This window comes from Lepisosteus platostomus, chromosome 25, assembly GCF_059453375.1.
Source record: "Lepisosteus platostomus isolate fLepPlt1 chromosome 25, fLepPlt1.hap1, whole genome shotgun sequence".
In the NCBI taxonomy this organism is placed as follows: domain Eukaryota; kingdom Metazoa; phylum Chordata; class Actinopteri; order Semionotiformes; family Lepisosteidae; genus Lepisosteus; species Lepisosteus platostomus.
The window spans coordinates 2,673,362-2,686,385 of NC_142635.1; the positions used below are offsets into that span (position 1 = coordinate 2,673,362).

Genomic DNA, 13,024 nt, shown 5'->3' on the forward strand with positions numbered 1-13,024 from the left:
AGAGAGCAGAGGAAGAGCAGGACACGCTCAGACGGAGAGAGACAGAGACACGCAGAGATGGACAAAGAGAAAGACAACGACACCGTCGAGCTGCAGACAGTGGGGAAGACAGTGGAGAACGAGTACAGCGTTCCTCACGCGGTGGTGAAGGCCGAGACCCCAGACCAGACCGAGCGCGCAGGTGAGCTCAGCCGAGTGGCGGGTTGGCCTGGGCGTGCGACTCTGCTGTGTGCCCAGCGTAGCTCCTACTTCAGGCACAGGGGAGCAGAGTGTGACAGTGTGTGTGTTTTCCAGGACCCCCACAGGTCCCAGTGTACACTGGGCTAGAGAAATCCAGCGAGAACGTCTACAGCACTGTGGACACCCACCAGCTCAAACCCACTGCTATCAAAGGAGGTACAGCTGTGTGTGTGTGTGTGTGTGTGTGTGTGTGTGTGTGTGTGTGTGTGTGTGTGCGTGTGTGCGTGCGTGTGTGCTCTCAGTCTGTGAGTCTGCTGTATGCGTGTGTGTACCATCAGTCTGCGTGTCTGTGTACTGTCTGTGTGTGTCAATGTGTCTGCTGTGTGTCTGTGTGCCAGTGTGTCAGTGTGTTTGTTTCAGTGTGTCAGTTTGTCAGTGTGTCTGTGTGTTTGTGCCAGTGTGTTTGTTTCAGTGTGTCTGTGTCTGTGTGTTTGTGCCAGTGTGTCAGTGTGTTTGTTTCAGTGTGTCAGTTTGTCAGTGTGTTTGTGCCAGTGTGTCTGTGTGTTTGTGTCAGTGTGTCTGTGGGTTTGTGCCAGTGTGCCAGTGTTTGTGCCAGTGTGCCAGTGTGTTTGTGTCAGTGTGTCTGTTTCTGTGTGTTTGTGCCAGTGTGTCAGTGGTTTGTTTCAGTGTGTCAGTTTGTCAGTGTGCAAGTGTGTTTGTGCCAGTGTGTCTGTGTCTGTGTGTTTGTCAGTGTGTTTGTGTCAGTGTGTCTGCTGTGTGTCGTCTGCACTGTGTCCACATAGCTGCGGTCTGTCTGCGTGTGTTGTGTGTCTCTCTGACCTCAGTAAGTCTGTTATATTCTCCAGTGCCTGACTGCACTGCTGCCTCTCACTCCTGCTCTGTGGCCGTCCTCTCTGTTGCCTGGGTGACAGTACTGTAGTGCTGAGGGGAATCACTGCGGCTCAGGGGGTCCGAGACGCTCTGGAAGGAAGGAAATGCGTCTTGTGTGGCAACAGAACAAAAATGTGTTTCAGGCTTTTTGCAGAAAATGTGAAGGTATTCCCCCGCTGTTGATGGACTTTGTGCACAGTTCGTTCACAGTGATTTGTATCTGCCGTGTGGGAGGGGTCTTGTCATGAATTATCTCTGGACACAGGCAGGCTGGGTCCCGGAAGCCTGACTCCTCTGTGCTCAGAGCGAGACACTTGATCTGATCGCAAGATCTGCGGCTGTATCTGTGAGAGAGGGGAGACGGGGAGTGCTAGAGACAACACAAGAGATGAGAGGCCAGCTGGCCCTTTCACCCTGCTGGGTAATTAGCAGCTAATCAATCTGTGGCTTCGCCAACATGCCTGAGTAACCTGTTCCACGCTCCCACTGCCCTTTGTGTGAAGAAGTGCCTGCTGTTCTTGGTTGTTAATGCACTTCCACGTTGTGGCCTTTCGGTTGTGTTTCACTGTTGATCCTGAAGAGATCTGCTGGGTTCCATTTGTCCGTGCCTTTGAGGAGTGTGAATGCTGGTTTCAGTTCCTCTTGTAGTTTTTTCTGTTCAGCCTGTCAGTCTGGGACACTCCCTTCAGACTGAAGAGACTCAGTTCCTCCAGCCTGTCGGTGTGGGACAGTCCCTTCAGACTGAAGAGACTCAGCTCCTCCAGCCTGTCAGTGTGGGACACTCCCTTCAGACTGAAGAGACTCAGTTCCTCCAGCCTGTCAGTGTGGGACACTCCCTTCAGACTGAAGAGACTCAGCTCCTCCAGCCTGTCAGTGTGGGACAGTGTAAAAACCCCCAGAGTGTATCTGGAGAGAGGGAACAGTGAGTCACAGGAGAAACAGAAAGACTAAGACCGAGAGAGGAAGGACAGAGACAGACAGATGGCCACTGTCTAAGTTATGTTTCCTAGAAGATAAGTTGAAACACTTCTGTTCCATCATGTTCTTAAAAATAGAAGATGAGAAGTTGTGTTGCGCCATTCCTCCGTGACAGTCGTCCGCAGCCAGAGTGTGGTCTGCTGATCGGCCCTTTTTCAAGGATGCAGCTCTGACGACTTCTCAGAAAACGCCTTGTAATGGAAACGGAGCTATTTTCAGACTGAAACGTGTTCGTGTGCGTCTCCGTGGAAGTGTGTGTGTGTGAGGTATCAGTGCTGTACGTGTTTGTGTGAGTGGGTGTGAGGGATTGTAAGTGACCGTGAGTGTGTGTGTGTGTGTGTTAGTGTTGAGTGGATTAAGAAGATCTCTTGAAACCCAGTAGTCTTTCAGCTCTCGAGAAGCTCTCTCAGGAGATGCTCTTGAAGCGGAGAGCAGGTCTTGAGCCGAGTGTGACCTGTGGTCAGGATCACACCGCTGGGCGGTGGCGAACGCCACCTGCTGCCCTCCTGACCAGCGTGTGCAGCTGCTGCTGAGCCCATGTCTGGACGCTGCGGCCACTGACATTAGACAGCGATGAGGATTCACACACACACACACACACAGAAATGTTTCTGTGATCTGGAGGTGTGGATCATCGCCGCGTCTGCCGGCCAAGGCCGTGTTTTGGGGAGATGGGGCCGGGCGGCGAGCCCCACGGCGTCTCGTGGCGCAGCGGAACCAGAGCGGACAGCGGGGAGGGACAGCGTTTATCTGCCTGGCCTTGGCCGAGGAGCTGTGACGCGGGAGGCATGTTTCCCACAAGGCTAAGATCGATGGCATCCATCCAAGAGGTGCAGAGCGCTCGGGGGCCGAGGACAGGGCGGTTCACCCTTCCCCCCCCGCCCTCAGAATCAGCACAGAAACCTCTCTCCTCGTCGTAATACAGCCCCAGGTCACTGACGTGACTGGGCGACAGCAGCCCAGCGTGTCTCGCTAGGAAAGCAGTACTGCTGGGGGCGTTCAGAATGTGCCAACGTGCCTGTAACACCGGGAATAGGAGACACACCTTTACACAAAGGGCGGCGGGGGCATGGAACGAGTTACCCCGCCATGTGGTTGCCGACACCCTGGCTTCTTTCCAGAAACGGCTAGTTGATCAATTAGCCACTAACGAGGGGACGATCTAGATGGTTTGGTGGCTCGTTGTTAATCTGCTGACGGATGACTGGACAGGCAGTGTGTGCCTGCAGGGGGGCAGCGATACTGGTGGACTTGGGGAGTACAGCCACAGGAACAGCGCTGTTCTGTCTTCGGGGGCCGAGATCTCTGAACGCGGGACAACAGCACTTATTGTGAGAAAAGCTCAGACCGAACCAGAGAGCGTTAAGCGTGAGGCTTTTCTGTGGAAGTGGAAAATTCACCACACAGAGAAGCTTTTTTTCCTCAGGGCGGAGAGGGAAAGAGTCCTTTAAGGAGAAACAGAGTCCCCGATGGTTCTGCGTGTAGCCCAATCCAGACCAGGCACTGTAGATGGTCAGTCAGGAACAATTAAGAACGGCAGGAGATGAAGAGGAAAGCCGAAGGAAAGGGGTGTGGCTCTGTACTCATAACTGGCGGGTCACGGGTTCGAATCCCAGGAGGTGTCCCCTTGCTTCAGGTCCTATTGCCCCTGCTGGACAAATGGGTATTAATGGATGAGGGCCTGGAAAGAGCAGCCCAAGATGCCCAGGTGTATCACCAGCTGGCGATAGGGGCCCCAGACGAGGGGGGAGAGGGGTACCAGACTAGGCAGATATCTCCACAGCCTCCTGCCGGTCAGCCGCACGGTCCAGTACAGCCAGCGCACTGTTAAAGCAGAGTGTGAGCAGGCTGTGCTCAAGGGTCATTTACAGTACCTGCTGATGTACTCATAATAAACACAGAAACACTACAGTGGACCCGTGTGTAACAGGAGAGAGAGGGGGAAAGGGAACTGGGTTACACTGGACACTGACTGACTGACTGGACACTACAGCACATTGACCCTAACTGACTGACTGGACACTACAGCACAGTGACACTGACTGACTGGACACTACAGCACAGTGACCCTGACTGACTGACTGGACACTACAGCACAGTGACCCTGACTGACTGGACACTACAGCACAGTGACCCTGACTGACTGACTGGACACTACAGCGCAGTGACCCTGACTGACTGACTGGACACTACAGCACAGAGACCCTGACTGACTGGACACTACAGTACAGAGACACTGACTGACTGACTGGACACTACAGCACAGAGACACTGACTGACTGACTGGACACTACAGCACAGAGACCCTGACTGACTGGACACTACAGCACAGTGACACTGACTGACTGACTGGACACTACAGCACAGTGACACTGACTGACTGACTGGACACTACAGCACAGAGACACTGACTGACTGACTGGACACTCCAGCACAGAGACACTGACTGACTGACTGGACACTACAGCACAGTGACCCTGACTGACTGACTGGACACTACAGCACAGAGACACTGACTGACTGACTGACTGGACACTACAGCACAGAGACACTGACTGACTGACTGGACACTCCAGCACAGAGACACTGACTGACTGACTGGACACTACAGCACAGTGACCCTGACTGACTGACTGGACACTACAGCACAGAGACCCTGACTGACTGGACACTACAGCACAGTGACACTGACTGACTGACTGGACACTACAGCACAGTGACACTGACTGACTGACTGGACACTACAGCACAGAGACACTGACTGACTGACTGGACACTCCAGCACAGAGACACTGACTGACTGACTGGACACTACAGCACAGTGACCCTGACTGACTGACTGGACACTACAGCACAGAGACACTGACTGACTGACTGACTGGACACTACAGCACAGAGACACTGACTGACTGACTGGACACTCCAGCACAGAGACACTGACTGACTGACTGGACACTACAGCACAGTGACCCTGACTGACTGACTGGACACTACAGCACAGAGACACTGACTGACTGACTGACTGGACACTACAGCACAGTGACCCTGACTGACTGACTGGACACTACAGCACAGGGACACTGACTGACTGACTGGACACTCCAGCACAGAGACACTGACTGACTGACTGGACACTACAGCACAGTGACCCTGACTGACTGACTGGACACTACAGCACAGAGACACTGACTGACTGACTGACTGAATGGACACTACAGCACAGAGACACTGACTGACTGACTGGACACTCCAGCACAGAGACACTGACTGACTGACTGGACACTACAGCACAGTGACCCTGACTGACTGACTGGACACTACAGCACAGAGACACTGACTGACTGACTGACTGGACACTACAGCACAGAGACACTGACTGACTGACTGGACACTCCAGCACAGAGACACTGACTGACTGACTGGACACTACAGCACAGTGACCCTGACTGACTGACTGGACACTACAGCACAGAGACACTGACTGACTGACTGACTGGACACTACAGCACAGAGACACTGACTGACTGACTGGACACTCCAGCACAGAGACACTGACTGACTGACTGGACACTACAGCACAGTGACCCTGACTGACTGACTGGACACTACAGCACAGAGACACTGACTGACTGACTGACTGGACACTACAGCACAGTGACCCTGACTGACTGACTGGACACTACAGCACAGGGACACTGACTGACTGACTGGACACTCCAGCACAGTGACCCTGACTGACTGACTGGACACTACAGCACAGTGACCCTGACTGACTGACTGGACACTACAGCACAGAGACACTGACTGACTGACTGACTGACTGGACACTACAGCACAGAGACACTGACTGACTGACTGGACACTCCAGCACAGAGACACTGACTGACTGACTGGACACTACAGCACAGTGACCCTGACTGACTGACTGGACACTACAGCACAGAGACACTGACTGACTGACTGACTGGACACTACAGCACAGAGACACTGACTGACTGACTGGACACTCCAGCACAGAGACACTGACTGACTGACTGGACACTACAGCACAGTGACCCTGACTGACTGACTGGACACTACAGCACAGAGACACTGACTGACTGACTGACTGGACACTACAGCACAGTGACCCTGACTGACTGACTGGACACTACAGCACAGGGACACTGACTGACTGAGAATCCCGGCTCATGAGTTCTAATGGACGAGACACCGCAGTAATTCCCCAGCAGGCCGAGTTAGTTAAATGCCGGCAGGACCGCTAATTGGCCGCGGCAGGAAATGCCCTCTGGAGTCAGACAGGCCTCCGATTGTTGCGGCCCGTTATGTAAAACTGCGACAGCTGTTGCTCCGGCAACCGCGGAAGGAATGCAGGTCTCTCTCTCTCCCCCCGGCCATTTAAACCAGTCGGTAAACAGCGAGCAAAACCAGCCGCGTCCAGACCAGCGCCAGCCCCGAGCAAACCCTCTCACGACTATCCGCCTCCCCCACGATGTATATCAAAATCTGTCGGAACTATCTGAAAGGGGAAGACGCCGGGAAGCTGCCCGAAAAAGCGCCCAGCGAGCCGCAAGGTGAGTCGGCTGGTTTTATTAAAGCAGCGATCATGCCCGGTCGCGTGTTTTAACATCAGAAAAAAAAATGATATCTATAAATACACTTCGTGGGGCTCGCGTTATAACAGTGCGGCAAGGTCCCCCGCTGTGGGCGACTGCGATTGTCCTCGTCTTCCCCCGAGGTTCCCACCTGAACCCGTCACGAAGCGAAACCGAGCCCGGCTCTGCGGGTTGTTTCTCCGGGGGTGTCCGAGCGCCGCCGAGGCCGGGCCGCCGGCTTCGTGCTGTTGATCCCGGGGAGACAGGTCGGCGAGCGGCCAGCAGGGGGCGCCGTGGGCCAAGTTTCCGACACCTGGGAACCTGTAGGCGGGGTAGAATAAACATGCTTTATTGTCGAGTAATTTAATCAACACGAAACGCTGTTAACTGGGCGATCTCAGGTCCTGGGTGATTGGATATTTTACCGCTGAAGGAAGCGCTTTTGTTTTCAATGGGTGTTTAAACACGAGTCCGCCGAGTTGAGAGCGGGTGTAGAAGCGTTTTAGGAAACGCCGACCGCCCGGTGTTGTTTCTGGTTCGGCCCTTGTATGAATGATCAGACTGTGTCTGTTTGGGGTTTCGTCTTGCTGGCTCGGAGCTCTCCGAAGGCACCGCTGCGTCCTGGGCTCCGAAACCTCGGTGTTGATCTCCGTGCTGCGACTCGTCTGGATCCGCTGCGCTTCTGTGGCGTTTGTCATCTGAAAGGAGGTGGAGGAAGGGACCCCCGGCAGACCCCCTCCACCGCAGACCAGGGCAGCAGAGAGGCTGTTGAGAGACTCTATCAGCTCATTACGTTTGCTCTGTCCAGCTTATTAAAGCGCTTCAGGAAAGCACCGTAGACCCATTTCTTGATGAGTTCACTTTGCGGTCAAGGGTTTTAAAAACAAAGGAGCTGGTCGTTGTTTGTAGGACAAACGGAACGCCCCCTCCTACCTACTGTTATTGATGGTCAGACTGTAGATCTTGTCAGTGACTACAGGTACTTGGGCCTGCTCCAGAACAGAGACTCTTTTGTTCTTAAGGAGACTAAGCTGCTTCAAGGGCGATAGACACTTTTCCACGAGTCGTTTATCGCCAAGTGTCTTAACACACGGCCTCGCGTGCTGGTTTGGTAACATCAGTCCCAAAACTAGTCTAAATAATTCACAGATTCATTGGGGGCAAATCAGATCTCCCCAAATACCCTCTACGAGCAAACAGTCTGGGAGAGGGCTCTGTGTCCCCAGGTGTGGTAGTGATAAGAGACAGGACATCTCTCACCCCCTCTGGGGTGTCTCTTTCCCACTGGGGTAACTGCTCTCCCTGATCTTGCTGAACCACTGTTGCTCTGACCTCTTGGCTGGTCGGATGTTGTCTGTCGCGGTGTTGTGATGTTGGGAGTGTGCTGGAAATCGCATTTCCCCCCACAGGGACGAGATGGCTTGAGTTGTGTGACCAGTGCAATGAAGGGGGAGTCTGGGGAGGCCCCACTGTAGGAGTTCAGAGGGGTGTTCTGCCAGGTAACCTTGGCTGACACACCCTTCACAGAGAAGAGCTCTGAAGCGTTCGATGTGTCTGAGGGTGTTTCCCGAGTCTTGAGGTAGAGTGTGGGCCCTGGTGTGTGAGTGTGTGAGTCTGTCTCTGTGTCTGTGTGAGTGTATGTGTGCCCTGTGAGTGTGTCTGTTTGTGTCTTTGTGTGCCCTGTGAGTGAGTGTGTGTGTGTGTCCTGTGAGTGTGTGTTTGTGTCTGTGTGTGTGTGTCCTGTGAGTGAGTGTGTGTTTGTGTGTCCTGTGAGTGTGTGTGTGCGCGCCCTGTGATGGACTGATGTCCTGTCCGGGGTGTACCCTGCCTTGCACCTGTTGCTTGCTGGGATGGACTCTGGCTGAGCACTCCTGCAGCAACACGAGGAGAACATACAAACTCCACACAGACAGGGCCCCAGGAACTGAGCCCGGGGCTCCAGCACGCGGACCCCAGCGCCGCCCCCGTTCGTGACTTAACTGGGGCAGTGAAGAGGAAAAGAAGAGCAGTCGGGTCTGTCAGGCCCTGCTCAATGTCTGATACAAGCGCCTGCTGTATCCCTGGTCACCACAAGTGGCACTGATAGACAGAGCCCGCCAGGAGAGCGCCCCCTACTGGCCCTCACCCCCTCCTTCCGTCGGCAAGCCTGCTTTCTTGGCAGTTCTCCCCTCCCGGTACTCACCCCGCCGGCAAGGCTGCAGTCGGGAAGCAGACGTCAGCTCTCGCCGCTGCTGCAGAGCGCAGTGTCACGGGTTGATACCGAGGCCCGTCTCTCGCCGCGCCCACGGTCCGGCCGGGCGCGGTCCTGGGAGCAGTGCGTCCTCACGACCGCTAGAGGCCGCCCGCCGCTTCCTGCTCGGTATCCCCGAGCGCCTCGGACCGGCGGACCGGCGCTGCCGAGCTGTCCGCAGCAGCACGACCTTCTCCACAGCCGCCGCGCTGACACGTGTCGAAGTGGTGATTGTACCCAAGTAGGCGGGCGGGCACGGCCGGAGTCCCTCTCGCCATCCCCTGGAGATCCGTCTCCCCCCTCCGAAATGCCCGATCTGTGCTTGTGAGGTGACTCGGGCAGCAGGGGCGCACGGAGCCGCCGTGCGCTCTCTTTTGGGGTCCCCAGCCATGCGCGCGCGCAGGTTCTGAAATCTGTGTGATCCTAATAAAACACACACGGTCGTCAGTTGAAAAGTGCTAAATTGAGCTCATGCGAGAGGCCCAGCCTGGCTGTGTGCGTTATTACTGCCGCTCGGTCATCGATATCGGTGCTGTCGTGGTCTCGTACCTCCCTGCTCAGCCTCGCTGAATCGCTGTCCCCCGGTCTTTTGGATCTCTCTGCTTCTCTATTAGGACTCTATTATTAACAAAAAAAAAGAATTTCAGGTTCACAATTTTCTATTTCGTGCGCACCTGTTTTTGTCACGGGTGGGGGTGTACACGGCGGGCGAGGCGGGTGTTGCCACTCCGGACACGACTCTGAGGCGAAACCAGACTCAAACCCCCGTTCCCTTTCTCTGCGAGCTTCTTCAAGGGCTTCTCAAACAACGTCCCCACGCAAAAAAATAACACGAGGCCTCGTTTTTTTTTAACTTTTAAGGTCGTATAGACCTGTTTACTTTTAAATGAGAACACCCCGGCATTATTGCGGAAAGAGAAGAAAAAGGGGACACTGCGCTGGGACTTGTTCCGCCTCATGCGTCTGCGGTTCTGATCACCGAGAGCCCGTGTAACCTGCCCGTCTGCAGCTCGGGCTGCCTGTCGGAAACACGCGCCGGGAAAAACCCACGCGTCGCAGCTCTCTCCTTTCTTGGTAGACGCCTGAAACGGGGGTGCTGAAACACATTTCGGGGTGCCAACTGTCCCCTGCGCCCCTGCACGAGAGCTGCCTGTGCCGTTGAGGGTCTGAGGCTCGCGGAGCGGGCGATCCGGGTTCTCGGGGGGTGGGAGAGTCGCAAGGTGTTTGTGTTGATCAGCGGAAGGAGCTGGGCTCCGTACGCCAGTCATGCAGTGAGTACGCGCTCTTCAACACATCACTGCCAAGCGGGAAACATTCCTAAAAGGATGAGTGTCGGTTTTCAAGCCTTGTCGCTGTGCCGGTGGATTCGCGCGACACGCCCTACCCCCCCTGTGCGGCGGAGCCCGCGTCTCTGTTCCCTGTCCCGGCTCTGAGACCGCGGTCGCCCCGCAGGAGCCGTTTCCCTCCCCGCACACGGCCCACGGTCTCTCTCTCTCTCCTCCAGCGCTCCTTCGCCGTGGAAAAGCCCCACTTGGCGACGCCGCGCCTCGTCCTGCCTCTGAGGCGCGCCCGGTTCCTCTCCCGTCCTCGCCTCCAGCTCCCCCGCTCCGTGCTGGATGAGACTGTTCCTCGCGTCCCACAGTCCTTGTTTTCCTAAAGACACCAGCAGCCAAAGCAAACAGCGCGTCTCTTTGCTCAGTCCGGTGGGTGCCCGCCCCGGCAGGCTGCCCTGAGAACTGGCACCGCTCCCGGGAGCTGCGCGGAATAAGAATGAAAAAAATAATAATTTCAAGCGTTATGCCACAGTATACACCAATCTCACAATGAGGGCATAGAATCGGACCATGCGACGGGCGCAAGGCGGGGTACACCGGGGGCGGAACGTCAGTCCATCGCAGGGCGCACAGACACTCACACTCACACTCACAGAGCCGATGAAAGACAAGTGGAGCAGATTAATTGATTTAAAAAAAAAAACAAAACAACATGAAAACACCTTCGGGACGTTTCCTCAGAAAGGCGGGCGCTCCTGAAGTCTATCGGATGCTCCGGGTGGGGAAACGCCGCGCTCCGGCCTCACCTGTTGCGCTCGGCCAATAGGCAGCCGAGCTCGCGGATATCAAAGGCACCCGCGGGGGGCCGAGCCCAGGAACTTTCCCCGGACTTTAAACCACAGCGGACCGCCGGATTCCCCAAAGAGCAGGCAAGCGCCAGCAGCGAGCGGAGAGAGAGAGAGACAGAGAGCGAGATCGCGCATCCAAAGCCCCGCCGAGCTGTGACTGTACCCCAACCCGCCGGGCACCATGGCCGCGCAGATGGAGGTGCAGAAGGAGGACAAGACGCATCAGTACATCGAGCTGCAGTGCGCCGCGTCGTGCGCCTCCAGCGAGGGCATCTTTGTCAAGTACCGCGAAGGTAAGCGGAGCTCGCCAGAGGTCCGTCTCTCTGGAGAGAGAGGGAGAGAAAAGGCACCCTCCTGGCCGTCCCGCGCAATCAAGTCCTCGGGGGTCTGGAAGGGTCCCCAGCGTTTCTGACCCCCCGGCTCCTTAAAGAGAGCGCAGGGCAGGGCACCGCCTCCGCGTCCCGCTGAATTTCCTCTCCGACCTGACCTGGCTGCGCTTTCTCTTCGGCCGCCCCACCGATTCCTCTCTCCTCCGCTGTCCCGCCGTGCCCCCGTCCCGTCTGCCCCGCTGCCCCGCCGTGCCCATGTCCCGTCTGCCCCGCTGCCCCGCCGTGCCCCCGTCCCGTCTGCCCCGCTGTAGCCCCAGCTTCTCTCTCGTCCTCCGATCTTCTATGCGGGGTGGTGGGGGCTCCACTTATATAAGAGCGCACCGCAGTCTCATGGAGTGAAGGGATTTATTCATCACATTCGAATAATTGGTCATTGGTTAAGTTATCATTAGACGCACGGCCGTGTCATCCGCGCTTCGAATGAGGCGTGATCGTGCTCGTCCGCCCGAACCAACTCAAGAAGCCCCCTGCTGCTCTTGGATCGGACCGCGGAAGAGAGACTGGGGCTTAGAGAGTCTTTCCTCCGGGTGTGTTTAGTGCTTTACAAGCGGAGACGTACAGTACCGTTTGTCCTCGAGTTCGCAGTAGTCTATTATATTATTATTATTATTATTATTATTATATGATATATATTTTATTATAGTAATTTGCTCGTCTGTGCGTGTAGGGAAAAAAGCAACACTGCACGGAAGAAATGTTCCAAACGGTCTTTGGCCAGATGAAGCTTGATAATTAGCTAATTGATCCCAGACTCTTCTTGAGAGAAGCCAGGGTATCGGCTTCAACAGCACAGCGGGTTAGCCTGTTCCACACTCCCGCCACTCTCTGTGTAAAGAGTCGCCTGCCACCTGTTCTACGATTTGAACGCACTCCTACGCAGCAGCCTTTAACCTCCTCTGGCGAGGGCCAGTGCAATAAATAATAATTCATTGAAAACCGTTTCTTATCGGCGCAGTATGAAAATCTCCTCTGCCTGTAAAAGTGAGCTTTAAGGAAGTGAGTTTCCTTCCAGTGAATTTGAAAGGTACTGTTTGCCCGAAACCTCGGTCAACATTTGGAAAGGGATCTGAGACAGCAGTGAATGATTAACATTTACTGTGGGCAGTCGACAAAAGACGACCTCGGTCACCGTTTGCGCTGTTGGCTCTTGCCTCACCTCGGCCTCGGTCCTTTCTCCTCCAGCCTCCCGCGTTAATCATTCCCCAGCTGCGCCCCGTTTTGGAGTCACCCCAAGACGGGACGCGAGCGCCATGAAACCTTTATGGCCAGGGTGCTGAAGTCCACGTCGTTCCAGAGGTTGGAGTTTTCGATTCGTGTTTGAGAAAGGAAAAGCGATCACGCCGCTTTTCCCAGATATGACGGTTCTTCCCAATTTCTCCCCCCCTCGTTTTCTCGTTATGCCTGGTGGCCCCTTCTCCTGGGGGGTTCACTGAGTATTCAGGGGTGAGCGCCAGTCTCCTGGGGGGGTTACCGTTACAACCTGGGTGCGACGCGGTGACATCTTCGCACGTCTTGACGTGACTCACAGTCCTGTCCTGATGACCCGCACTGCCGCGCGTCTCGGCACAATCGAACCCAGTTCGGGCTGCTCGCTCCCAGCTCTCCAGCCCGGTAGAACCAGCCTTGGTGTTTTGTTCTT

General features: G+C 55.5%; 2 protein-coding genes across 4 annotated transcripts in view; one reads left to right on the top strand and one right to left on the bottom strand.

Annotated features, from left to right (window-relative positions):
* LOC148640568 (C-type lectin domain family 4 member E-like) overlaps positions 1-13,024 on the top strand; it is a 22,229-nt gene continuing 9,205 nt past the window's right edge. Inside the window, exons 1-2 of one of the 3 annotated variants that reach the window (XM_088619171.1) lie at positions 1-181; positions 295-396. In XM_088619171.1, the coding sequence (XP_088475297.1) occupies positions 58-181; positions 295-396 (226 nt within the window). In that variant the 5' untranslated portion in view covers positions 1-57. Of the gene's footprint in view, positions 182-294; positions 397-6,435; positions 6,624-11,050; positions 11,290-13,024 lie in introns of those variants that run through there. The other 2 variants (XM_088619172.1, XM_088619173.1) reach the window with 2 other exon arrangements.
* On the bottom strand, positions 6,624-11,131 carry LOC148640569 (uncharacterized). The gene is made up of 7 exons (XM_088620098.1): positions 11,015-11,131; positions 10,871-10,910; positions 10,259-10,629; positions 9,424-9,492; positions 8,827-9,297; positions 7,070-7,409; positions 6,624-6,965 (listed from the first exon to the last, which is right to left on the bottom strand). Exons 1-5 carry the CDS (start codon positions 11,129-11,131, stop codon positions 8,860-8,862), a joined length of 1,035 nt encoding a protein of 344 aa, XP_088476224.1. The 3' UTR covers positions 6,624-6,965; positions 7,070-7,409; positions 8,827-8,859.

Bases quoted from the DNA above. Each gene is read 5' to 3' on its own strand.
- LOC148640569 (XM_088620098.1), bottom strand. From the start codon at position 11,131: ATGCGCGATCTCGCTCTCTGTCTCTCTCTCTCTCCGCTCGCTGCTGGC. The intron at 10,911-11,014 runs GCCCCCCGCGGG...AGCATCCGATAG, and splicing joins GGGGAAAGTTCCTGGGCTCG to ACTTCAGGAGCGCCCGCCTT. The intron at 9,298-9,423 runs GTACGAGACCAC...GTGTTTTATTAG, and splicing joins CAGCGAGGCTGAGCAGGGAG to GATCACACAGATTTCAGAAC.